This window comes from Sceloporus undulatus, chromosome 3 (genome assembly GCF_019175285.1).
Source record: "Sceloporus undulatus isolate JIND9_A2432 ecotype Alabama chromosome 3, SceUnd_v1.1, whole genome shotgun sequence".
NCBI lineage: Eukaryota > Metazoa > Chordata > Lepidosauria > Squamata > Phrynosomatidae > Sceloporus > Sceloporus undulatus.
The window spans coordinates 213,064,904-213,091,121 of record NC_056524.1 but is presented as its reverse complement, the minus strand read 5'-3'; the positions used below and the strand labels follow the sequence as shown (position 1 = coordinate 213,091,121).

At 37.9% G+C, this 26,218-nt stretch overlaps 3 protein-coding genes across 5 annotated transcripts in view; all 3 read right to left on the bottom strand.

The window, feature by feature from the left end:
• LOC121926117 overlaps positions 1-6,280 on the bottom strand; it is a 36,116-nt gene extending 29,836 nt beyond the window's left edge. Inside the window, exon 1 of the mRNA XM_042458787.1 lies at positions 6,214-6,280. The gene's annotated coding sequence lies outside the window, so the exon portion shown is untranslated. The remainder of the gene's footprint in view (positions 1-6,213) is intronic.
• ZFYVE27 (zinc finger FYVE-type containing 27) overlaps positions 1-26,218 on the bottom strand; it is a 668,411-nt gene that overhangs the window by 532,261 nt on the left and 109,932 nt on the right. The window lies entirely within an intron of this gene.
• The window catches only part of LCOR (ligand dependent nuclear receptor corepressor), a 35,707-nt gene continuing 9,740 nt past the window's right edge, over positions 252-26,218 (bottom strand). Inside the window, exons 2-5 of the mRNA XM_042458797.1 lie at positions 25,564-25,696; positions 20,917-21,204; positions 13,609-13,702; positions 252-9,645 (exon numbers count right to left, since the gene is read on the bottom strand). Of these exons, the coding sequence (XP_042314731.1) occupies positions 8,676-9,645; positions 13,609-13,702; positions 20,917-21,204; positions 25,564-25,696 (1,485 nt within the window). The 3' untranslated portion in view covers positions 252-8,675. The remainder of the gene's footprint in view (positions 9,646-13,608; positions 13,703-20,916; positions 21,205-25,563; positions 25,697-26,218) is intronic.

The window sequence follows — 26,218 nt, the reverse complement described above, 5'->3', positions numbered from 1 at the left end:
CTGCCAGAACCATCATCATATCATTGGAAAATAAATCTACACATGATCAAAAATATCAGATGGTGGCTAAAGGAGAAATAATGCAAGGTACATTTTTGCATTCATAGTCATTTGCTCAGCCATGCAAACATTTTCAATAGCAACAGTTGTATACACATGTATATCAATTCACCTCGTACTCTATTGAACTAATATATACTGAACCACAAGTTATTTTAAAAAGACACTTTAGAAACCAGTGCTTTGAACCATTCAAGTTTTCACAACAAAATTTATTAGAAGAATAGTGGTTCTGAAAAGTCTAGCATCCAGTGAAAACTACCATACACGTTACAGTTGGGAATGTGTTTCCAAAATGACATGGCCAAACAATACAACAGGGCTGTTAAACCCTTACACATGCACAACGAGAGAATCGGCGCTTTTGACATACAATGCAAAAAGAAAAGAAAAAAGAGTGGACCACGTGAATTAAAAATTCATAAGTACTTATCACATACATTAAGACACAGCTTATTAAGTCCAGTCAAAAAATCAGAACTGCATTAAAAATTAAATGTAGTGCAATCAAACCAAAAACCTTAATTTGTGATCATAAGTGCTCTACTACATAAAATGTTGATCATAGCAAGGAACAAAAAAGTTCAAATCACACAGTACAAAAAAAATCTGTAAATAAATACAAACTACAGTACAAGAGAAATATTAAATTATACAATTCCGTCAAACTGTAAACAGTATATTGAAATGAGGTCCATAGATTAAAAAGGGGGTTCCTGGTTTATTTTCCCATGACACTTGTATTTTTAGAGGTCTGTGAAAAAATGCCATTTTCCATACTTTACATAAATAGAACTTTCTAAGGTGTAAAGCATCAAATAATAAAGCAGTCATGGCTGATCCAAAATTACAGTGAAATTAATGCCAGCGCGAGCAGCAGGCTTTATTTTGATGTGTTGCACACATACTCTTTAGTGTTCAACAAGCAGACCCACGAGTACAGGTGTAAAATGCCAACACATTCATAAATTAGTGCATGGCACAAGAGGCGAGACACCTAAAAAGGGTCATAATACAGGAGTGCTCATTTGCTCCCATAATATATGTGCTGCTGCTGATTATTTGAAAAGTTTACACTCTTGCCATAAAACACTAACTTTGGCAGAAGGGTTACTAATAAACTCAAGCCCACCTGGCCCATTGGCTTCCATCACAGTGGCCAGTGCACAGAATTCCTAGAGACATTGCATAACTAGAATGTAGAGGTCAGACACCCAAGGGCCAGTGCTCAAGTTTAGAAGTACCTGGGATGAAGGAGAAACCACAGCCATACTGAGAAGCTGTCCCTGCTTCACTTACAGAGACAGCCAGGAATGTATCTGATAATAGCTGTGCTGGCTTGGTAGTGGCATTTTTAAATATATACTTTTAAGATTACATATATAATATATATGTATATAACATAATACACATACTATATATAGAAATTTCTTACAATACATAATTATCAGGAACCCCCATGCGATCTTGCTCAGTAGTAATAACTGAATATATAGAATGCCACTACGTGTCTGAGGCACTGCGTGCTGGAGAGTAATATGCAGCTTTAAAATCCGTTTGGCTGAGTTATACCTGGATACCTGAACTGAGTTAAATTGACATTCATCAAGGATGTGCTATTAGCACATCAAAAGAAAAACAAAAATAAAATACAAGTCACTGCTAGGTTTAAGAATAGTGTACAAGTACCTGAATTGAGTGAGGGTAGTGTGTAAACTGTCCCTGAGGGTTTTCAAACAGTGTGTGTACAAGCTGGAATCCTAAGCACATTAGTTTATAACTTACACTGCGGACTGATAAAATACCAACATTTGACAATTTAACAAGTGGAGGTTAGAAAGAGTTATGAGCAAACACTCAAACATATTTATACATGTTTAAGCAGCAGTAAGCTGCTGTAAGCAAAAATCCCATGGATATCACCACCAAATGGGACTTAAGAGAGGTTGCAGTCTGTAATGTTCTTCTGATGCTAGGGCATATGACAGCCGCCATGTACCCTCTCTCAACAAGTAAAGAAGCTTCACTTGTTTACATAGTATGCACCTCATTACAGACTAGCAATTCAAGATTAGTTTTTTAATCAAAGACTTTCCTATTACATACTAAAATCCCTTAAGATCACTAATGCTGGTATGCTAATCTAGTTAGTTTTTTTTAATTTCCCCCTTCATTTAAGAAATATACCATTCAACAACTTAAACATTAAGATCCATTTTCAGTCCTCTGATGTAAAAAGCATGTCAGTGAATTTATATTAAAATTTACATGGTAAAAAGGCTTGAATTTCAGCCAAAGATTCTAAATACTGCTCATTCCCTGAAGACAAAAGGGAGAGAGAAAATCCCTACCCATTTCCCTAGTGATATACTTTCAAACTGAGCACTACACAATGGTCTAAAACTATTCTTCATCTGGGAAACTTCACCTAGCCTTCCCCCATTGAGATCCCAATTCTTAAAGCCCTGAAATGTTTACTGAAATGTTTACTTAAAATATCAAGTGTGTACTCCCAGAAGCTGCCTGAACATTATAAAACTGACTTAATTATGCTATAAGATAAACTGAAAGTTTACCATCAACAGAAATTATCTGACCTGAAACAATCAATCATTTGTGGACTAAAACTTTTACAGTACCCAGATATGAAGACCAGATAAATTGTAATTAGAATTGAAACAGTAAAAGTGCTGAAAGTCCCTTTTCTGTTTGCTTCTTTTTAGTTAAAAATCAGGTCAGACAAGCACTTTAATGGACAGTGAAGATTATTATACATTTTTCTATCAAGTCTGTAAGAGTCAGATGAGTGTAGCACCAAATGTAAGGTACATTAGAGGCTGACATGGCATGTCAAAAATGTTAAGAGTGGAAGAGGAGATACTTAAATCAGATTTTTATAAGCTAATAGAGGGGACAAAATTTGGTTTTCCGGGGGTTTGAAAAATGAATTAATAAAAACAGATGTCGTGATCAGACTAAGAAGTTCTTGAGATGTTTTTAGAATACTACCTGAATATCGGTATATTTTCATGCTAGAATATGTTACTGGTACAGAACCAAATCAAATTTAGATCTCTCACAAGAAAATTTGCTATAATGGCTAATAACTTTTCCTTTTCTGGTATCAAAGAGCGATAAGTTTTAATACTAATAAATTATAATAAATTAATCTGTATTTGCATAATTTTAGATGTCTGCAGGAAGCTTACTAATTTTACTAAACTTCAACTCAGGACTAGGTATTCTGTAAAATATTTACTAAGGAGATGAACAAAGTAATACACCATAGAGCTGTACAGCTAGGTAAAGAGTCAGAGGCCACATGCCCCCATCTCCATTCTTCCAACCCCAGAAGATCAGATTTAACTGAATCCCAATTCCTTTCCTCCAATACATCCTGGTACTATCTCTCTGTTAGTTGTCCATCCAAACAATATACCAAGAACTTTAATATTTCTCACTGCAGTCTCTATTTTTACGTCTTTTGGTCCTAATATGAAGAATCAAGTTGCTGATGCGAGGCATGAATAGAAAATAAGTCTCTATTACACTAAGATTTCCACCTCTGGGGCAGTTTTTGTTTATAGTCTGTATAAATTCCACCATCTAATCTGGTAATGCTGGTACATACCATTACAAACTAATATATCATATTGTTCACCTATCATAACTCAACTGTTTTGTTCCATTAAGCAGACAAAACTGCAAAGTAGCCCAGCAGAACTAAAACAGATTTAAATTAATAACTTTACTGCAAACTAAAACAAAGTGTGAAGATTATAGGTAAATAATTATTTCCATCATGTAAATATGTATGGACAGGCTTCTGTTTTTGAATCTGTTTGAGAACAGTTGGGACAGTCAACTGACTGTAGGAAGTGTAATTTGCAGGCATCAGGCAAATTAAAGTATTTTTTTAAAAATACTATTTCATTTCTGAAATTGCAAGGGAAGAAAAGATACTTGATGCACATCAGAGAAAGGGCAGCCTAGGGAAAAACCTATATAAAATCTCCTTTGCTTGCCTGAAAATATAGAAATACCCCTGTTATTAAGAAACTTTTCTTTTGAAGGCTGCCTAGGTCCAGACTACTCTAGCAGCTGAACATCCCCTCTTTAGAATGAAGAGGCTAAATTTTTCAATTTTCATTTTAGAACTTTAGCAAAATGTTCATGGATAAGAAAGGAGATTGCTAAGTATGCGTCCCCCATTCACTCCTGTGCTATGCCTTATTTGCCTCTAAAACACTCAGATACTTTTAGCAGAATTTTATGTCTAATCCATTATACGTCAAGGGGGTGGGGTCTGCTTTTCCCTATTGCCAAAAGTGTTACAAAATGAAGAATATTCCCTCTCCATCTGGACTGTTAAGTAGCTCACTGAGAAACAGCAGATCATGCCACTTGATGTCAATAGGATCAGCATAACAGCCAATATGTATATGCTTTTTCCATAGGAAAGAAACATATTAAAACAGCATTAACGACTCCTGACACTTTCTGAGCAACCACTTGTGCCTCCGTTAAACTGCCTCATATTTGTCAAGAAGCTTTGGGATATGCCAAAGGAAACAAAGCAAATCTGTGCTACTATCATGTTTAAAAATATGACACATTCTTAATTATTTAAAATAATTCCAAATTTGCATTAGAATTTTTTTTTATTATTCAGACTAAGCCTCTTTTGGAGGCACAGCAGCAGGAAGTATAGAGCAGTCCTGGGACCAGCCAGATGAAAAGGAAATCTTCTTTGTGCACTGGGCTGATACATGTATAGGATCTTAAGGGCTCCTGGGGAAACTGTATTTCAATCCTTATGATGAACGTGGGGGCTTTTATTACAAATTAAGGCCAAGAGCCCAAACCCTACAACTTCTATTTTTGACAGCTGTAGTGAAAAGGAAAAGGCTCGGGGCACTGGAATTGAGGTTCTAGAATGGCTGACAGAGGTAATAGTTCATCAGATCTCCAGAATTTTCAGGAAAGAACTTTTATATTTTACAGACCCAAGTAAAAAACTGATACATCTTCTACACACTGGGCTCGCTCCACAGAACTGTACAATAATTAACTCCACACTTGTACCCCTACGACACTAAGCCTTACTCATCTGTATAACCTGCTGCAGCAAAAGGTCACCAAGCAACATCTATATTCCAGTACGATAGTGAATTTGATTTTAAACATTACACACATACACTCTTCACATTAGTCTTTTTGACTGGGAGCATAGGGAGAATATATCCTTCATGATACCTGGTCTGTAGAAGCCAAGGCTGCCACGCATATTTTAATAATTTCTTTCTGTCATTCAGATGCAAACACCACCACAGATATACCATAATTCTATCAAACTCTGGTTCCACATATGATAGAACTGATCAAAATGCCCAGATGTTCTTCCTATGCATGACATCATCTCTGAAGCACTGCACTTGGCTATCTTCCTATAAAATGCCCTCAAAAACAGTAGGGAAAACAAGGCCTAAAGCCTATCTCTTGCACAAGTTTACACGAGCATCCATTTACTGGAAACAGGAGAAAACAAGGCTTCTCTTACAAAGACAGCAGCAAACCACATCTTCCCACATCAAACTATGGTCAGTTGGGGATTTTGGCCATGCAAACTTCTGGTTAGCAGAAAATTAAACATGCTAATGGATAAACACTGATTCCATTTCTTCTACAGGTAAAATGCTCCCAAATACTACTCAAAGCTACACCAACGGTGCCTGTCACAGCAGTCTGTCTTCAGTGGTTCATTTAGGAATCTAGAGTGAGATACAGCCACAAAATGAGCCACCTTGGGGGGAAAAACAGGTGAGATGAAATTTTAAAAGAAAAATTTAACATTAAAAAGGTGCACCTGAATATTACAGACTAAGTTTACAAAACCTACAATAAAATATAGATATATTTATATCTTTTGAATATTCAGCAGCTTTTTTGTTTATTTTTGAGAGGCTTTTGAAATTTTAAAAAGGGACAACTAGCTAATTTTAACCATGCTTCACAAAACAATAATGGCTATTTTATATTGCAGTTACCAAAGTAATGCAATTAGTGCTTTAAAAATAACCTACTTTATCCTTTTTTTAAGCAGAGATTGAGGAAATATGGTTGTTCCAAAGCTTGTGGGATATTTTTTTTTACCTGAATAGGAAGAGATCACAGATACTACGTGTTATATTACAAAGCTCTGCAGACAGGAATCTTACAATCGTCAGGTCCCAGGACTTTAATCTGAGAAAATTAAGTGTTTGGTTGTTTAATTCATTTTCTAACCAAAGCAGTAAGAGTATGCAACTATCACTACCTATTTACAGTTCTCAACCTACGGTTTGAAATGACATACAATTAGTTCTCTTTTCAAACTGCAGCATTAAAGGGTAGGCACACCATTTTTTTGCTGCACGATTGTCATCCACTTAATGATAAACACAGAAAATATTTAGATAAGTAAAATGAGCACACCACATATACTATGACAAGGTTTTTATAGAACGCAACTCATACACCACTTAAATAAAAATAGCCACAAAAGGTTAAACCTCTGAAAGTAAAATTCAATGCAAGTGTTACACTTCTAGCTTGCAGCAAACCTTCTTCCACACTTTCAATAGCAGATGAAACCACACATTTAAAAGAGTGCATTTTTATTGCAATTTCCAGTGAAACTGGATTATATTGCAGAGTTTCTATATAGCTATGGAACTTCAAACAGGTTTCTGAACTGAGATGACAACTAGATAGCTAAGGGAACTCTGCTTTTTGAGTATGGAAATATATTAAGCTACCAAAACAAAAAATATCTAAGAACAGTAGTACAAAGTATATAAGGGCTAAAAGCCCAGTCATTCTCAAGAATGAGAAGTGCATATTTAACATGACAGCAATGGTGTGCCTAACCTTTGCTTCCCAGCAATCTATTGTATTTCAACCAATCAGTCAAGAAGGCCAACTTAATAATTTGACCCCAAATTTAAGCAGCAGCCCTGGGGCTATCCAGGCCTTCTTCCTATGAATCCTAGCATCCATGTTCAGTCATTAACGTAAGATATCTAAATAAGAACAGTGCTTAATGTTGTCTCACATACAAATTCCATTGCCTCATTTGGTTGTGCAAAGCAGAAGAGTGGAGTCCTATCAGTCTTTTGCACAGCTAAGATTAAATTGTCTGTCTACCTGAAGAACCAGCAAGTCTGATTCAGTGAAGCTGCAAATCCAGAGAGCTTTATTTAAAGCTTGAAATAGAAGAATGATGCCTCTGTAACTAAAAACAATTTAGGAGTGCTAGTGGTGATCTGCCTACATGAATGTGTGCTAGTCCACTATTCAATCAACAGTGGATAAATGAAAAATAAATCAGAATATGCAAGAAGATTTCCTGCTACTGGCAACTTTAGTATTTAAAAAGGAAACACCCACTGGGTGTTCAACCCTGACAGTGTAATGCCCAGCCTAAGCCAGACCAGAATGATCTGATCATGGGTTTTATTAAGATTTGTAAAAATTGCTTCCCTGAACATTAACATAGATCCTTCATTTACATGACTATTTAGGCAGAGTACTGAGGTTGTAGTGTTTAGAGATTAGTGGGTATTTTAAAATCAAGGTTATATGTATTCCTGACCTTCAGAAGAGGTTGTTTATTTTTTGCTTAAACTAGTTTGTTGGAAACACACAGTTCAGCAAATTCAGAAGTCCATCGGTTAAAAGCATGTAGGCCACAAAAGCCATATTCTGTTAAAGAGAGGAATACCCTAGTATATCACTCAGTGTACCCTGATGCTCCTGAATACAAGGAGTTTGTGGAGATAAGGCTACATCCTCGATCAGGTGAGTCCGACTCTCACCTTTATAAAAGAACAAACAAAATTACAGTGAAGGTAGTGTTCCAAAGGAATTAACCAAAGCATTCTGAAGGTAGTGTATATAAAGTTCCCCTATCCCTTTCCCACCCACCCCGCCGGGTGAGCACTAAGCAGATTGCAAATGGTAAAAGGAGTTTAAATTTAAAACAAAATGGCTCCAAATTAGACCCAACCGACAAGGAATCCAACCACCAATCTCTGAATCCAAAAAACCAGCCACTCTTAAAAAGTTTAAATTTTCTTTTGAACCAGCTGGATCCAAGAAGAAAATATTCTGAAAATCTAATTATAAAGCAATGATCCTGTTTTTGACTTCAACTAAAGACTTGATGTGTAAAGAGTTCAAGAAAGTGATTTTTAAAAGGCCATATTTTAAAAAAAGAAATCCAATAAAAGAACTGAAAGTCCATGCAGGCTCAAGAGGCAAGCAGTCCACTTCCATGTCTGCATTCTTTGTGAGGTAACTCAATTCTCTATAAAATATTAGAGAAACATGCAAAAGGCCAAACAACAAAAACAAAAACAGAACACAAAAAGGGCTCTAAGCCATATCGGGCCATAAAATTTACAAATATGCAACATTCAGAGCACCCTTTCCCCTCTGTCCGTATAAGTATGCTGAATTGCAAAGGAGCATGTCCTGTACCCAGTAACTGAAAAGGAACTGGGTACATAAGTGGGAGTTGACAATGCCATAGTGCTCACCCAGTTTATTATGTAATTGGCACTCTAACAACATCCCTAATCATCCTTTGACTCATTCGCACTCTGTGCTGCCTCTCCCTGGGGATCTATCTCAAGCTTTACAGAGACATCCTGTCCCTCCGACCGCATTAATTTCATTTTTTTCTTTGGAGGGTTTTTCAAAGTGCCCAGCCTCTCTTTCACTTTATACTCCAGGGTGCTATGGGGAATCCCATAAATACTCTGAGCTTTGGAGACGCTCATTTTCCCACTCATCACCACAGAAATTGCTTCCTCCAATATCTCACTGTTGTACTGTCTGTATCTGCCTCTTTTCTTCCGAGGTTGCTTAGAGCCAGGATCTCCCTCCTGATCAGAGGTGGGATATGGCTGTCCAGAGGTAGATTGCTCAGCATCTGAGCCCCAGGAATCCGGTCCGGGATCCAGCAAGCTCCTCCTGTTTTGTTTCGGAAGGATAGCCCTTAACTTTTTACTAAGCGCGCTCTCCGTTTGTGAACCCATCACCAAAGAGCTATAGCTATACTGGTCGCCAGAACGGGACTCCCATGAAAGGTCCATGCCTCGAACTTGTGGTATCTTTAAATCCACAGGAGTAGAATGGCTCATGTCCTTTTTCCCATCCTGTTTAGTTTGAAGTGCCATTTTTTGAAAGGCCGAGTTTTCTGTAAGAAAAGGAAGGTCACTGATGTTGCTGAGTGCACCATTTCCCCTGAATTTCATTCTTGTCAAGTTGAATTCGTAGTGTGGTTTTGCCCAAGAAGCCTCCCTGGATAGTATCATGTGCTGTCCGTGATTCTGCAACCCAGACGGCCCATAGCTGGCAGGTGTAGTGTGCTGGTTTCTGCTCAGCAGTTCTTCGCTTATCTGCAGCGATCGAGCCAATGGAACTTTGAGAGATGTGGAGTGGCCAGACCCTTCCCTTGTTCCATCCTGCCAGCTTCTCGGGGGCACCCCATCACCACTCCGAAGTCCCTCTGCATGGTGCTGGCTGGGTCTCCCAGGTCGCCTAATTGGATGGAAGGAAACTGATGTGAGCAGGACTTGCACAGGTAGGGAGGAATGGGTGAGGGGGCCACTCCTTTATTAGAAGGCCTTGCTTGGGTAACATCACTTTTGTGGGTTTTTTTAAAAAAATTTAAGTCTCAGCAGTCAGTTTTTAAAAACTTGTTCAAAAACAAAGAGAAGCTTTTTGGGCAAAGAAAAATGAAACCTGTCAGCTGGTCTTTGGTTGGGTTCACAAATTCTTGGAGCAGAAAAGGCTTCGCGCAAGTGTCTGAAAACAGCATCTTAATTATAGATTAGGAAGGAATAATCATTTGCCAGAGTTTATTCACGACTGTATTACTAGTGTGACGTTACCACTAAACAAGTACAGTAATAAAAGAGTAAGCCAAGTGATAAAATGCAATAGATTCAACAAACTCTCACACACATCAGCCACCCCACACTTTTTATAAAAATCTGGAGGGTATTTATTCACCCTATCTAAGCCAGTTGCTGTTCAGCATCAAGAGTGCTCAACAGAACTCAAAGGTGTTTTGGTTACTTTGCATTAAACACAAAAACGCAAGAGAAATTATTCTCAAATAAAAATCCTGACACTTTTTAAATTAATTACTATAAGAAACAAAATTATCTGTTCTGTTTTGTTTTCCAGATACCAAAGTAAGAAAAGGGATTATTTTCTTGTATAAGAACAAATATTTAGAATCTACTTTACTGACCTATTGATTAAACATATCAACACATAATCTAATTTGTAAATACTATCTCAAGTCTGATGAGACTAAAAAACTTATTTTTTACAAACTTTAAAAAAAAAACCTGTAAATAATTTGAAAAAAATCATGTAATACGTTTTTGGCATTACACCCATTAAGACCGCAACAGGGATTCTCTGCAGGTGTACAGCCCACTTTTGAGGCACAGAGCCCACAAAGAAGTGTTTTTATCTGGAACACAATTTTTATTTAGAATATTTGGGTGAACAGAATTGGTATAATGTAACATAAAATGTAATTCATTTGCATGACATAGTTTCCAGTAGCTATAAGCTAAATTTGCATTTAGGGTCAATTAGGTTCAGCAAATACCTATTTGGCTTTAACAGATACTTATTAAACATCATTAAAATCAAAATATGAAGTGTCTCAATTTAGCAACAAATGTTGTACACTGATTTTAAATTAACCACAGCATCAGAGAGAAGATTAAATTTTTAACAAACGTTAAAGAATGCAGTGTGTATTTCTGCTTTTTATGGGAGTGAACAACTATCCAGACTTAAGGATTAACTGGCACATTGGCTGACAGAGGGCAATCATTAATTAGCATTAAACTTGACAATACAAAAGATGGTCACATGGTACAGTTCAACACCTCCTAATGTTATTGTCTCTAAGACTCAGCAAACATGCTGATCTCTTGAGGATGACCTTTAGCCATCCATGGAGGGCTATATTTTAACAAAAGTTCACAAAACCTATTAAAATATTCAGAAAAGAAACAAACACCTTAGCAGATTTTCTCCATTCACAGGAAAGTTTGCTGAGTTTTAAAAAGTTTCAAATTATAGAGTTAAGCAAGGGATCCAAATAGCGAAGAAAGTAAATTCTTATCTTTAATCTCAGCAACTGGCAACAGTGGTTATTTTCAGAAGTCCAACAACTTTAATGATGTAATTATAGGTCCAAATTCAGCCACTTAATTTTCTTAAGAAAATTCAGGGGAAAAAACATTTTAAAACTTTGTCTTATGGTCCTCCCAATACTACTCCAAATTCTTATCATCTCTAGATTACTTCCTCCTATTAGCACACAGAACTAAATATAAGGGGTTGGTACGGCTGTACAACTTTCACCGAAAGAAATCTGCACCCTGTAAATTTTAAATTCGTATACTATTAAGAACCATTCAATATTTCATCATGAAAATACCTCATGATAGATAATTATATCTATAACTCTCATGACCCACAGGAAATTAATGAGATGACAGCATTGTGCTGTAATAGTAGCTCACATTCCACCCCCCAATGCACCTCTAACAAACACTGTTCAATTCTTCATCAGCCTACCTTGTTTGCTTCAGTGCCTCAGCCCTAAATACTCTGATTACTAACTGACACATTCTTGTTTGGTTTGGTAAAGAATAAGCTATCATCACCTTAATTAGGTACTTAGCAGACCCTTACGGGAGTGTCATGGAACTGTCAAAACTTCACAACCCAGTTGTAATGACTGGACCTCCAGTCACTGGAGAACTTATCTCAGACAACAAACGGTTAAGCTGGGGGGGGGGGGAGGTACATGCTAATGAATAGTTACATCATAGCTGACTTAAGGCCCAATTGGCCAAGCAAGTTGAGCGGGACCGGGAGTTTCCAGAATCTTCCAACAGAGCGCTATAAAAGGCCTCTGAGACCATGTAGTGTGTCTCTGCAGTGTGAGTCTAGTTTGTTGAGAAAGTTGCAGTGTTGGGCCTGTGGCAAGAAGGCAGGCCTCAGGGATGTGGTTTGAGCTAGACAAGGGGGCCAGATCTTCACATCCAAAAACCCATCAGGGACTGCAGATTCCATCTCTGTGTGAGTAGCTTAGGAATGTGTTAGCTAGAGCATTTAGGGTTTTGTTATTTTTATCCACTGGCTTGCCTGAAACATCTTACAACTATGCATACTGTACCTGCAAGGCCAAGAGTGCATGAATGATATCTTATTGTTCTGTTCTGTCTAGTTAAAATAAATACTTTCTTTAAAAGTATCTGCTGTCTCCATACTCCTATACATGTACCTTAGCTCGGTTGTTGCTTGCTTAGGTTAGCAAGGGAAGAAAACTATAAGTCCTTAGCAAGTCCTAGTGTGTGCTAAGGGGAATTCATTGTAGATTCACTGGGTGGTGGCAGCGTGACTAGAGGATCTCAAGGGGTCTCATTCAGCTCAGCAAGGAGAGGGAACAGAGACCCAGGAGACTAGGGAAAAGTAAAGGATCTGCTGCGGCTAAGGGCCAAGAACAGGGTTGCTGTTTGGCTGCTTGGGCCCCCCAGGGATCATCACATCAGTAAATAGGACCTGCATTGTTAATTACTGAGGGCTCATGGGTTCAGAAAGGCCCGTCTCCCAGTCCTGCTGACCAGTTTTCCAGTGGGTAACAGCACTCAAATGGGACTGAAGCAAAGCCAGTGCTCAGTTTCCATCTGTACAGGATGTGAAATTACCCCATAGTAACTATGAAGTGATGGTAGGTTGTAAATGCATTTACAGAAATTTAACATTGCAAGTGATGAGCACAGATAACAGATGAGGGCCAGTTTTGGTGGTTAGTTCTCACTGAAAGTGCCACTGACCCCTGGGGAAATTTGTCTGAGGTTGGTTAGTAGCATCAGCAAGCAGATTAGTGGATAAGCACTAATGGCAGCTGCTCAATGGGAGCATTATGCCCAAGGGTCCTCTAAAATCTGATGCTGGCCTTGCCAGCAAAGATAGTGTAGGCATTGATAATTGCCATCTCCATACAAGGTCTACACATAGAAGCTACAGCAATTGCAGATGCAATAGCCTTTTCAAGATGTCGTGATCTTGCAAATAGTACCAGTCATATGAACAGGCTTCAAGTGGAAGTGCTGGTTCACACAGCTACTTGTTGATAGGCCATTAGCCACCAATAGCCCCACATGCTTCCACAATCATTGGGTGTGCACTATCAAGCATCTGAAATTCACAGATTCATATTTTAAAAGTGGAAAGATCACATCTTTACACTCTTAAATATAGGAGTTACATGACCAAACTAGTTCTGACCTTGAATTAATTTTTTACATCTGAAAACTGGGAAGAAGATGTTTTCTGTAAGAAATAGTTATACTCTGAAGGGTTAAAAATTCTATTTGTTGAAGTTGTGAGAAAGCATTTAATACCCATTTACATAAACAACGACCAAGAGGTTTAAACAAAAAGACTAAGAATTTCCCTTACCCATTCCCAGGAGCAGTGGAGCAGCCAGGTGAAAGGCTCAAGGATGTGCTGCCTGCACAAGGGCTTTTCTTAGTGGACAGATCAAGTACTCCGTCTGCAGAGACATGAGAATCACTTGACAATAAGAAAAAATGGGCATAACCAAGCACACACACGAACACTTGATTTATTCTGGAAACCTGCCACCAAATTAACCTTGAGTCACTTCCAAGATTCATTTCAAATACAGTATATTAAATCCTCTGGTGGTCCTGTTCTGTTGCTGCAAGTTTTTGATCAGAGGTTTTTAGGGAAATTAGTCTGATCTATCAGATAATTTATCCATCACCAGATACTGGTCTTTTGCCTTTGTATCTGACAGAATCATCACCTATCTCATAAAAACTTGGTAACTGTGTAGCTGCTCAAATGCTTATAGCTACAAATCAGAAAGAGGCTTTTAACCTCTCTATTAATCAACTGGAGATCAGTAAATCTCATGAAGATGATCTTTTTTAAAAAGAGGACTCCAATTCTAATCAATCAACAAATATTTTTATAGTGTCTGGTATCCATTTGTTGAATATGCAAATACTGAATCTGATTCCCTCTACAGTATTTTCTAATATTTATGCAAATCTATGGAATGATATGATTTTGAAACCCATACACCAGAGCCTGCCAAGAAATAACTCTAATGATTTTTCTGTAACAATGATAAATTCTGTTATTATACCTAGTTCCATTTTCCCAGAAAAATGAGGTGAGGAGGGGGGATGTTCATGATTTTTTCTGGGTTGTTTTTTTTTCCAGGCCTTCACATCTTTACTCATGAATGATTTTTTTAAAAAGGAAGTTCTCGTATAATGAATTCTCCTCTGGTTTTAACCAGTGCTTTCATATTGTTTAGCTAATATTTCCAAACTCTTGATGCATTTGTGTTTTTCTAAACAAGCATGATTGCCTGTTTCTGAAGGAAATGCATATTAAACTAACCATTCTCAGAACCCCCATTGTTTTGGAAGACACTCTACTATGTATTATTAAAGACAACTCTTACAATACAGTGATAAGGAAAATGGAAGGAGAGGGGTAGCAAGAAACAGTTGACACAGCAAGTTATCATAACAACATCCCTCTTTATCCTAGGTTCAGAGTATACACCCACTAGTACAGGGAAGGGAAACTGTGCAGGGAGTAGAGGGTTCCCTCCCCCATATCTCATCCCAATGGACCACACTGGTACATACATGTGCACTGGAAATGATATCTATCAATTCCAGTCACCATGGTGACTAATTTTCAGAATTTCATTTCCTTTATCTTTGGTGTCAGGAGGGGTATGGGATGAGTATTTGTAGATGGTTTGGGACTCCTCTTTTCCACTTTTTGGTTTAAAAAGAGAAGGTTTTTTTATTAGGGGTTGAGGGCACTTGAGACCACAGAAGAGGATCTCACACTCCCCATTCCTGTATTAATATGCAAAACATCAATATTTTGATAATACCTAATCCAGCAAGGGATGAAGCACCACTCTAACCACTTAGATATAAGCTCTAATGTATACAGGAACTCCCCTTTTATTGTTCAAGTAAGTAAAAACTCCAAAGCTCATGAGCATATTCATGACCTATTATGGCTATGGTAAATGGCATCAAGATAACATTTAGGTCTCTCACCCAAAAATCTATTTTATATCTAAATGTTGCAGTTCTGTTCTCTAACAAATAACACTCACATAAATAAAATACCCTAATGCTTACTTACTGGACAAATGTAACCTGATTTCATAATCATTCAAACAAGTATTCATTTTGTGTTCCTTTTAGGAAAGAAACCATTTTGGTTTCACAATCTCATGCTGAGGAATGGATGGGAGGGTGTAGCTCTATTAGTTCTAGTGGCTGTCTCAGTAGATTTTGAGACTACTGGCTATGGTATTCTTCTGCCTTGCCTAGTCTGGAAAGGGGGATGTTATGATGACTACAATCCTACCTGACTCATTAGAAATACAGAATTTGCTGTTGGGGAATTTCTGCTATGCTCCATTAACAGAAAGGGGCTCTCTTGCTAACAGGGAAAGAGAGCAAGATCCTGTTAAGATAAGATTTTGCAGAAAACCAACTAAAAGATGTGATTTGTCTATGAAAAGAGTATGAGTAACAGCAAAACCAGCCTTTTCTCTCATCACTTATCATCTATGTCAGCAGAGTATGAAGATTTACATCAAGCATAGATAATATATCAACATTTGGGATCAAAATCTCCCCAGAACCTGTGAGAATCACACCGCACTTCCATTCATGATGGCAGTAAAAAATGAAGCTTTTTTCATTGGAAACAAGATACATATGGCTCACATGTCTTACTTCTAAGGCTAAAATTTTCCCCAGAAGCCTCCCAGGACTATTAGCCTTGCAAGCAAGGAATGCTTGCTCTCAAGCACCTTGTTTCTAGTAAAAATAAGAAGGGGTCCTGCAAAAATATGTTGCCAATCCCTGCTTAACACCAAGAAGCAGCATATAAAAGTATACATTATAAATAACCAGCTATGCATGCTTAAAATGGTTTAGATGTTTAACTGAACACAATTTAACATGACCTGTGAAAGAGATAAATTCTATTTTGCAGTAAGAACATTCCTCTGCTCAGTATAGGTTAAGGCCATAATCTGTAGCGAGTTAAGCATCAGGCACCACATTTCAAGTAGGTGGCACATTGGAAATAACTTTGGGGATAACTACACATGAGGAATTCTAGCCAGTCATATTATATTTGCTGAAAGAACAATGTGCTTTGCCTGAGAGCAGTAAGACATGTGAAGGAATATGTTACATTTTGAAAAGCTACTAAACAAGAAATAGTTTTTCAACTTTCCACCTGAATAAAAGAAGAGGTAAGGACAAGAGAAGGTATGGGCTTAAAGGCTGCAAACTTTATGCTAACATATGCAGGAGTAAACCTTACTAAACAGAGGGATTTTATTCGAAGTTCATATTTATAGGACTGGGGTGTGAATTACCTGATTGTAAGAATGGTTCAGCAGACTTAAGGAGACTGTGAAAAATTATTTCTATGGTTTTCAAGCAAAGGCTAGGCAAATACAGTCACCCCTCCTAACTCGCGGATCTGAGATCCGCGCCCTTGAATATACGCAGAGGGGCAACCTCCGCTATTTGCAATGGCATGCATTCCATTCAAGTCTATGGGTCTTGAATATGCACAAGCCTCCATTTTCGTGGGGGTGTCCAGAATGGATCTCTAGCAAAAACGGAGGGACAACTGTATATTTAAATTTGATTATGGAAAACTCCTTTCTCACAATTTAGTACCTCTTAAAGCACAGAGAAGATTAAACATTTCCTAGTCTTAGGTAGAAGAGCTCACTCATCATATTAGTCAAACTTTCACTATGTTTCTTTCCAAACCCAGTAAATCTGATTTCTTGCATGGTAATCTCCCGTTTCCCTACAGGAAACAGTGCTCATTCTGACCCTCATCACTCCCCACAAGACAAAATTTCAGGTCTTGCTCTTCACTTCTTCCTCCTTGCCAGTCTCTCCCATGCAGTTCATCAACAGCCACTGTAACTTAGATGCACTATTTATTCTAGGCATCCTCTCTGTCCCCCATTACAGCAGTATGAGTAGCAAACCTGATTGGCCTCTACTCATCTACAGTACTTCAGTGTTTTATTAAAGTCATGGTCTAACATTCATGTCATCTCTCAGCAAAGTCATGGGAGAATACAAATAATCTAACCTTAGAACAGGTGATTGTTTTAAAGAGCTCACAAGTTTATTTTATTTTATTTTAAGATGGAATGTACTCAAGTAATCATTTATTCTTTTCACACTAGGAGAAAACTCAGTATACTAAATATCAATTAAAATTGCTCTATATGTGCTTTCATGGACAAGGAAACAAAATGTGCAAATGCTAAAAAATTTTTTGCAGCATCTGCTGTTTTAGAAGCACCCAACTGACTGCTAAGGTTTTTTTAAAAAATGAAACAGTAGTTTAAAACACTATAGCCAAGGGTTCATAAAAGCAATTGCTAGTAGCAACCATAGCTTAGAACACAGATAAGCAACCTGGGAGCCCTTTGGATGTCATTTCACTGCAAGTTCTCATCAGCTCTAGCCAACACAATCAATGGTGAGAGATGACATGAGATGCAGTCAGTCAACTTCTGGAGGATCATATGTTTCCAGCCTCCAGAAGGAATTCCAGCAACCGTAGAATCATAGAGTTGGAAGAAATCACAAAGGCCATCCAGTAACTGTTATTTCCAATGGTTACTCTGAGAGAGATACCGTATATACTCGACTATAAGTCGACCTCATGTATAAGTCGAGGGCAGATTTTGGGCCCAAAATTATGGATTTTGATATGACCTGTGGATAAATTAGAGATAAAACCTAGGGGCATGTAATGAAGGATGTAAATGACAAAGCAAAGGAAAACAATGCCAACAAACTTAGAAAATTCCAGCAGGCATACCGTATATACTTGACTATAAGTCGACCTCATGTATAAGTCGAGGGCAAGTTTTGTGGCCAAAATTATGGATTTTGCTATGACCCATGGATAAGTCAAGGGTAAAACTTAGGGGCATACAGCAAAGGATCTGAAGGATGAAGCAAAGTAAAACAATGTCAAAGAACTTACAAAATTCCAGCAGGCATATGTGCCTAGTCTTAAGGCTGAATGGATGAGAGAATACAGAGGGTAAGTGCTTCCAGGACGGATTACACTCTTGCTTTTCACCAGGGGATGGTTCCTTCTTTTAAATAAGAGTTAAGATACAGTACTTATATTGACCCATGGATAAGTCGAATCAGGCTTTTTGGTCAATTTTTTAACCTAAATTTCTAGACTTATACATGAGTATATACAGTAACTATTTGTGCTCATACTAAAGGTGGGATGGATGAGAGAGTGGAAAGGTGTCAGTACTTCCAGGGCAGATTAAACTCTTGTCTTTCACCAGGGGATGATTTTAAATATATATATGATTTAAAGTGCAGTACTGTACTTATATTGACCCATGGATAAAGTGACTCAGGTTTTTTCAGTCAATTTTAACCTAAATTTCTAGACTTATACATGAGTATATCATATTTAATGCTATGAGGCATTTGGAATCAATAAAAAGTATCATTTTTTCCAAAGCTCAGTACAACTGGCAAAATGCATATTTTCTCTGGAATACAGTCTTATTACCTGTTGTTTCATAGAGCTACAGTGCCAAGAAAAGCCCCTTATTACTTTCAAAAGAATTCACAACATTTATGATATGTTATTAAGATCTGATTTCAGAGCACATCAACACAACCATCCCAATATTTTGCCAGCAGCCACAATCCCTAGGGGTTATCACACTTGTAAGCATTGTGCTTACTGTAAATACATCTCCAGGATAACTGAATGTGTGGCTCACAATACAATTCAACCCCAATATCTGTGAGGGATATGTTCCCAGACTTACCATAAAAATGGGAAAACACAGATAATAGTAAACCCTGTCGAAATGAATGACTTTCAATATAAGTTGACCACAGAGTAAGCTGGAGGAACTAGAGATTCCTAGAGAGAACACCCCTCTAGGCATTTCTAGGTCCTCTAGCCCAACTTTATGGTACTTTCTGCCAGAAGCATACCACAGAATTGTGTTGAGGGGGTCTGGAAAATGCCTAGAGGAAATATATCTCTTCCAATGTGAGAAAGTGAAACTGCAGATACTGATCCTGAGGACACAGGGATCATACTGTACCAATAAAACATACACTTTGAAACATGTTTCAACTTTTAATATTTACTTTGTGATCTATGATATCAGATATCCTTTTAACAAACTATATACAAGAAAAACAGAATTCTGAAAATTTGTATAAGAAAACATCTTGGTAACATTAAGAACAGAAGTATAGGTGCTTCCTTGGTTGATCACTTTATGGAGCATGATCTTTTATTTTTACATGCTAAATAATCTATTTTCTCAGAATGACAGACCTTGCTGAGAAGGAAAACAGATTAGATACTGAGGGTTAGTACTCTAGCACCTTATAAATTCAATTCATTTTAGATTTTAAGTTTTTACACAGTCCCTAAGTTCACTTCCTGCCACCTGGCTGTTATGATTAGGATGATCTCAACACCGAGGAAAAAGTGGGAAAGCATACAGCTTTGCCTCCTACTTTGAGAACTACCAGTTGCCAGGCAAAAGTTTGGAGACACTCTGAAATCCCTAGATCTTGATTTTTACATTGTTTTCTGAGGCCTGTTACAGACTGCCAAAATAAAGCTGCTTCGGGTCTCTTTGGAGGTATGCTATTTAAATGATGCATGGGTCCTAAGAGTCCGGAGGTCGCGCCAAAGCCGCACTCCATTCCTAAGCACTGGAGTACAGCTTTGCAGCTTCTGGATTCTTAGGATGCATGCATCATTTAAACAGCATACCTCCAAAGAGACCCGAAGCAGCTTTATTTTGGCAGTTCTGTTTTTTATGTATACAGATTTTTCCAGTTTAATTTGTTTCTTAACTGATGCATTTTATCTACAATTTGATAAAAGACATATAAGCACACTCTGTGCCTTGTCTATAATTATTAGTACATATTTCCCCTCATCCTTCCGTGAGCAGCCCTTAAGAATGTCATATAAATATTTTCAAACCAAACATATTTGGCTAATTGAGAAATAAAATTCTTACACATCCTGAGACTGTTTCTTCTAACTTCCTTCTAGTTTTGTTTACTAAAGGTAGCCATAATTTGCAGATCTTTAGCTACAGCCTTGTTCCAGATGGCAATTTATACTTTACAGGCCTATATAAGAGAGTTCATAGAACTAAGAAAAGAAAATAAAGTTAACACAGAAATTCAGGGCTAAATTTGAAGTAAACACAGTTGCACTTACTAAATTAGCTGTAATAATGTAATGTGAACTTTCAGTTTTTAATTACAGGCATTCTACTAACCAGCACATTTCCAAAATATGATCAAATATGACTAGAGACAATATTCACTATCAAACCCATTAATTTAGTACAAATTTCCCCCCAAAGTATGTTTCCTTTCCAGCTGTTCCAGAGTTAATCTGGAACACAAGTAACAAAAAAAAAACAAAACCATACACACACAAACAAACCCAAAAAACAGAGTTTTGTGCTTCTGCAGATATCTTTGGTGAAGTTTTTCTTCATTCTCTTTAGGTAGTCCTAATTAATTCTGACCTTATTTCTATTCTGTTAGTCAATTATTCCTTAGTGATTAATATATTTCAAATGGATTAAATAAGCACTGGACAGAAGCATAGCATGCATACCTTGTTCGCTAGGATCCAACTGAGATTTTCTGACAGTGAGGTCCAAGGGCGAGTCCTGGTCAGCCATGAGAAGTTTGCTGAGCACAGGGTTCTGAGCCGTCGCACCCGCAGGGGATGAGGCAACCGGAGATGCTTTCAGCAGGCTTTGGTTCTTTGTGCTATTGGGCGAGCTGGAATCCTGAGTAGAACTAGTTTTTGAGGTATATTCTGCAGCAAATTGCCGGATCATCCGCTGCATGATCTCGCGGGCCACTAGGGGAATGTCAGGGTCGGAGACCCGAGGACTGTCTAAATGGCAGAACATTTAAGAAGAAAGTTATATGCAGAACAAATGTTAAAACAAAGCATGTAAGAGCATATACTCAAATTTTTCACTTAGTTACATTTTTAAACTGTGTTTTCAGGACTTCAAGCTAACACAATTACAACATCAGGGTGCTTTGGACTGAAGTTAAGATATCTGAAACAAGTTATAGAATTGGCTGCCTCTTAACCAAAATTTGAAAGAGTCTTCATGTTCTGTATGCATCAGTTTCTCAGCATCACATTATCTGGATTCTAACCCAGACAATTTTAAAAGGATGTACAGGTTGAGTTTTCTCTTATCTGAAATGCTTGGGACAAGAAATGTTTGAATTTCATATTTTATTTTATTGCATTTTGGAATATTTTCATATACATAATAAAATATCATGGAGATGGGACCCAACTCTAACATGAAATTCAGGTATGTTTCATGTACACTTTATATACATACCCCAAAGCTAATTTTATACACACATTTTTAATAATACTGTGCATGAAACAAAGTTTATGTACACTGAACCATTGGAAAGCAAAGCTGTCATTTTCTCAGCCTCCCATGTGGTCAATTTTGAATTTTAGAGTATTTTGGGTTTCAGAACTCTGGTTAAGGGATACACAACCCATAATATAGTCTTACAAGAAAAAATTCTTCTATAATGGAACAGTGATGAGATAAATTAAATATCTAGTATCTTGTTTTGGATATAAGCTTACCTGTTCACTTTCTATTACTTGGCCAAAAGAAGACGATGAGACCTTAAAGCCAATGGAATTTTAGGTCTACACTAATAATTCCAGTTTGATTATTGAAACTACTGTAAAATGGGCTTGGAGATCTACCATTCAAACCTTATTTTAACCAGAATTCATTTAATAGCATGTGAGGCACATCCTAGAAAGAACCCGCTGGAAGTGGGTTCTTTTTATGTGTTCTGGAGGCCACGCCGTTTGGTTGGTGCGGCCTCCGTGTGGAGAAAAAACGGGCAGATGCAGACCGCCCTTTCAGGGCTGTTTGTACATCCCCTTAGTCATGAATTACAAGGTAATCCTTTTATACATACTTCATTCTCACCTACTGAAAAAGTAGGACCTTTTGCTATGGCTAGACAATGCAATTAAGTGCTTCAGTATGCAAAATGTGTAGTACCTACAAATAAGCAGGTACATTTTTTATTTACAGGAATTATCAGCAATTAGATAAATTGCAGAAATGTTAATTAAATTGGGAGCTAAAAAAAAACCAATGTAATCCTAGTTATATCAGACCCGCAGACATTAAAGAGACATCTTAGTCACAACTCACATTGCAATGATTTCAATGGGGTTTATTCTAGGCTGGGCAAACACTGGATTTAGTCCTAGGGATGCAGGATTCAAAAACAGAATAAAATATGGTTTATAAACGTAATTTTTGATCAACTGCACCCATACATAGTCTGTTTTTCTCATCTCTTATGTTTTACTGATTTGTGCAGAGGCCAGAATGGTATAATGGTTTGACTGATAGACTAGAAAACCTGGAGAGCAGAGTTTGAATCCCCACTCTGCCACAAAAGCCCACTGGGTGACCTTGGGCAGGTCACAACTTTCTCAGCCTCAGAGGAAGGAAAGGGCAAACATTCTCTGAAGGGGAAATTCAGTCAGAAATTATTTGAAAAGTACACAGCAACAACACAGAGGAAATCACTACTGCATTCTGAAAAGTGACACCCCTCCATCATACTATTGCTTCTTCTGAAGAACAACATTCAAAGCCGTAGCTACAATTTGAGTCAACTTCAACCCATGGCAACCTGATGAATGAGAGAGCTCCAAGTTACCCTATCCTCAGGAGCGCTGCTCAGGTCCACATCTCAAATGAGTTGATTTTCTTCCTATTAGCTGTCTTCACTGTCCAACTTTCACACCCATACATAAAGGTGGAACATATGACGGCTTCTAGCATCCTAATGTTAGTATTAGATTTAGTATTTAGATATATTTTTACACTATTGCTAACATGAATTATGTAAATATTTAATTTCTCTCTCTACAATTACTGTTAGACTCCACAGGATTTTACTGGAACTAAGTATATAGAATATTCAATGTTTGCCACTAGTTAGCCTGTACTTACAATTTTTGGTAGGAATTTGATAGTGAAAAGCTTATGACAACCACATCAAGAATATAAAGCAATGGCAATATAATTACAGAACTTCTACCCTTGCCCTCAGGGAAGATGCAAAGTACTCAGGGCAGTTTTGATTCAACAGCCTTTGTATGAAAAGAATGAAAGGCTAAATGTACGGAATATTTTTTAAACGGGGGGCTGAATTAGATGACCTTTTAACATACGTACCTTTCTAGAGTCTATACTTCTACAATATACTTTTAAAGTATGTTTATTGATTAGCCCTTCGGCCATTTCAAAATAACACAAAATAATACTAAAACAAGTCAAACATACTACAAAATCCTATAGAAATTCTATAGCAAATATGAAAAGAGCTAAAATGTAATAACACAGAATCTCAAATGTATAGAGTACTGTACTTATATGTCATATAAATATAAAACACTATAAATACATTAGAAGTACAGTACCTAAAAATGAGACATAGTTATAAAACTGATCATAAAATTCTATACCACAGGTTCAAGACACAAAAATGGGTAAATAAAATAAAAACGAATGTATTACAGCATTAAGATGATAATACATAAAGGAATAAAACTGAACATGAAACATCACACATCAGAATTCTACATCACCTCTGCAATTGACCCCACATATCTAATTCTCGACTGTATAGCTTTACATAAAAATCGAGCTGTGAAAATAAGATATTTTTGAATCTTGGCCACTCATGAAGTAAGAGATTCTGACATGGGTATCCCAAAACATTGTTCTTTTGATATAGGGACCAAGATACTGATCTCTTTCCTGTTGGTACAGATTGTACTTGAATAAAATATGAGCTAAATCCTCAATTTCTCGGTCTCCACAGATACAGATTCACTCATTGTAAGGAATCATGTACCACTGAAATCTTCCATATCTTACCATAGTGTCAAGCTGGTCAAATCTAGCTCTAGTAAATGCCTCCCTCAGGTATTTTGGCATTTGTACTTTTAGATAATTTGCTTTTTGAAAAGAGCGTTTAAATTGGCTCAGCCATTTTAAATTACCTACATTGCTAAAGGAAGCAACAGTGGGGTACAGACTACCCAAAAAGGGCGGTCTGCTGGCACCTTGTTTTGCTGCGCAAGGGAGCCACAGCGGACAAACCGCATGGCTCCCTCGCGCAGCAATAAGAACCCGCAAAAAGCAGATTCTTATTGCGGCGCGATTATGATGCCACAGTGCACCAATGGCGCACTCGCAGCATCATAATGGTGTCGCGACATGCAGACACTTAGCATCCGTCAAGTCAAAACAGCGGCGACCATTTTGACGCCCTCGTGACGTGCGAGGCGCATCTGGAAGCGCCGCCCTTCGCGCATAATGACGGTGCCCCATGGCGCCTGTCTGTACAGAGCCAACATCTTTTTGGGCTTCAATATCTAAGATTCTCTGTCTCACACTCTTTTTTGTTTGGTCATTAACTGTGCAGGAATCAGGAAGACCACAGCTCTTCATAAAGTTTGTTATTTGCATAAACCAAGATGACTGAAGATTGGATTGTGACTGTTCTAACAGACTTAGGCCTGTTACACACGGGCACCCTAGGACGGACTCAGTCCGTGCTAGGGTTAGAAAGGGGTGTCTACCATGGACTGAGTCCGTAACAAATGACGGTGGCCGTTCCACATGGCCGCCACCATCTTGACGTAGCAGACGCTCTGCGTCCGCACATCGCGCCCCAAAAGTGACGCTGCGAGTGCACGACTAGCGCCTCGTGGCATCTCTTCCGGGGCCCAGGAAGGAGTGCGATTTTTGCGCCCCAGAAGTGACGCTGTGAGTGCGCGACTAGCACCTCGTGGCATCTCTTCCAGGGCCCAGGAAGGAGCGCGATTTTCGCGCTCCTTCTCTGCAGCGTCCGGGAACCGCGCCGTTTGGCTGCTGCGGTTCCCGGACACTGCAACCGGCAGAGGCAGCAGACCCCCGCTTCTCGGCGGTCTGTAACGGGCCATAGTCTTGGTAATCTATCTGGCTCCATTTCATTGATTTTACCTCAGTAGTTAAAACACTTTGACCCCTTGGTTATTCAGACAGATAAGAGAGAACCACTGTACCTTATAAAGTACTTGTAGGGCTTAAACCCAGGTATTTTATGGAAACAATACACTGCTATCTCAAATAAAATATCAGAAAGACTGGCATTAGTGTAACTAGTTTATTCTTCCATCATCACCAACCTTTTCGATAAAAGACTGCATGGAGGAATTCTTCTGCTTGCCTCTCAAACCGAATGATCTTTGCTTGCTCTTGTCTAAGCAGAGCTTGGTGCCCAATTTCCAAAGCTGGCTCATCCAGACTGACTAAGTGTTCCTAGAGAAAGAATTAACAAAAACATAAACACAAAAACACAAAAACACAAAGCTTTCCTTCTTCTCCTTCCCGGCTTTACTAAAACTGTTCAGGAATAGCACTATTCTGAGACAAAATAATACATGTCAGTATACAAGCCAGGCATAGCTAAATATTTTATACTCAAGATGATGTTCTGCTGAACTCACTGGTAGATATGCTCAATTTCTGAATGCTGAATATAACAGAACCAAAATGTTAGGATATAAATATAATAGGGAAAATACCTTCTCTGACTTGAAAGTAATACAACAAATAAAATATGCTACTCATGAAGCCAAGTGTGGAAAGTTTTTATGTTAATTGATCAAGAAAACTAGTGTAGTGTCATTTCAATTGAGGCACTAAGAAAACATAGTATACTGCCTGATAACAGAGTGCAGCAGTTCCCTACCAAACCAGATTGCATTGGAAAAAAATGTTTAAGAAAGGGTGGAACACATATGGTACTGCTACCACCACCACTATATTTACTGATAAGCT